The sequence below is a fragment of the Alligator sinensis genome, unplaced genomic scaffold, assembly GCF_000455745.1.
Source record: "Alligator sinensis unplaced genomic scaffold, ASM45574v1 Scaffold3021_1, whole genome shotgun sequence".
Classification (NCBI taxonomy): domain Eukaryota; kingdom Metazoa; phylum Chordata; order Crocodylia; family Alligatoridae; genus Alligator; species Alligator sinensis.
The window spans coordinates 1-1225 of record NW_005845327.1 but is presented as its reverse complement, the minus strand read 5'-3'; the positions used below and the strand labels follow the sequence as shown (position 1 = coordinate 1225).

The following is a 1225-nucleotide window of genomic DNA, read 5'->3' as shown; positions in this document are numbered from 1 at the left end:
TATTCCAAAAGCATCCTGTACCACTTGCATGAGACAGGTTCCCCAAGAGTACGGTCCGTGGGCAACACCTCTGTAGGAACTGCAGTTCCTGTAGGCAAGTAGCTGCTCTTGCTTGCAGGTAGCGGTTCAATGCCCCAGATTTATTCGCAGCTCCAAGAGGAGCTGGCAAGACCCAAGCTGCCTTCTCTCCTCATTCTGAGCTGCAGTAGGAGACTTGGAGGCTTGTGTCTGGACTGCTTGAGTTTAGCCATGCTGTGTATTGCAGATATGGTCTGACGCCATGTCCGATCTGCCTGGGAGACCCCCAGGATCCCGTCAAGCTGCCATGCGATCATGTCTTCTGCCAGAACTGCATCAAACAGTGGCTAGCACCAGGCCAGATGATCTGTCCATACTGCAAAGTCAACCTCCCAGATGCCTATAATGTAACCGTCTCCAAGACACTCAGGTATTTCATCTGTCCCATAAAAACCAGTGTCGTTCCCCCTGTATCAACAGACACATAGTCATGTTAAGAGACCCTGATCTTCATCCCCAAAGAATGGTCTAGCTAAGGCCATCATGATCATGATTCGTTTTCCTCTGCTGTGTATTGTGAATTCTCTTGGTTTGAAACTTGCATTTGACCGTGGAGAATCCTGTGTTGCCAGTTAAATTCTCCCTGCTCCTCGTGTTCGTCTTGGCTTTACCCACAGTGCGGTTGAACTAGGCCTGCGGCTGTCCGGGTATCTCGGTGACCCTGTTTCTCTCGCCCTTTCCTCAGTGACGCTATCCAGAAGAACGCCAAGTTTCGGCAGATGTGCAACAGCTTCTTCATAGACCTGGTTTCCACCATGTGCTTCAAGGACAATGAACCGCCAGAGAAGGACGTGATTGAGGGGCTGTTAGGGCTGCTGTTTGCTCACCGGAAGCCTTTCACAGTTGGTATGATGGGTAAGTCCTGTCCTCCCTGCTGGGCTCAGCCCCCACGCTGAACATGTCTTCTCACCTTTCTCAAGCCCATGAGATGTGCTCTTTCTTTCCCCTGCGTGCAGAGCACCAGGCTGTGTACACAAAATCGCTCTCGCCGTTCGACGACGTGGTGGACAAGACGCCTGTCATCCGCTCCATTGTGCTGAAGCTGCTATTGAAATACAGGTGAGGGCTGTAGGGTGGGTGGTGGGTGTGCTTGGACTGCGTGTCTTCCTTCTCGAACCAGTCCAGAGCCTCCCTGCTTCTCACGTGT

The 1225-nt window shown here is 52.0% G+C and overlaps 1 protein-coding gene across 1 annotated transcript; it reads left to right on the top strand.

Moving 5' to 3' along the window:
- Nucleotides 1-107: 107 nt before the first annotated feature.
- LOC102384415 (E3 ubiquitin-protein ligase RNF213-like) lies at nt 108-1137 on the top strand (the record flags this gene model as incomplete). The annotated part of the gene is made up of 3 exons (XM_006039379.2): nt 108-448; nt 764-933; nt 1035-1137. Coding segments are annotated over exons 1-3 (341 nt in total), but the record flags the coding sequence as incomplete, so codon positions are not given.
- Nucleotides 1138-1225: the final 88 nt, after the last annotated feature.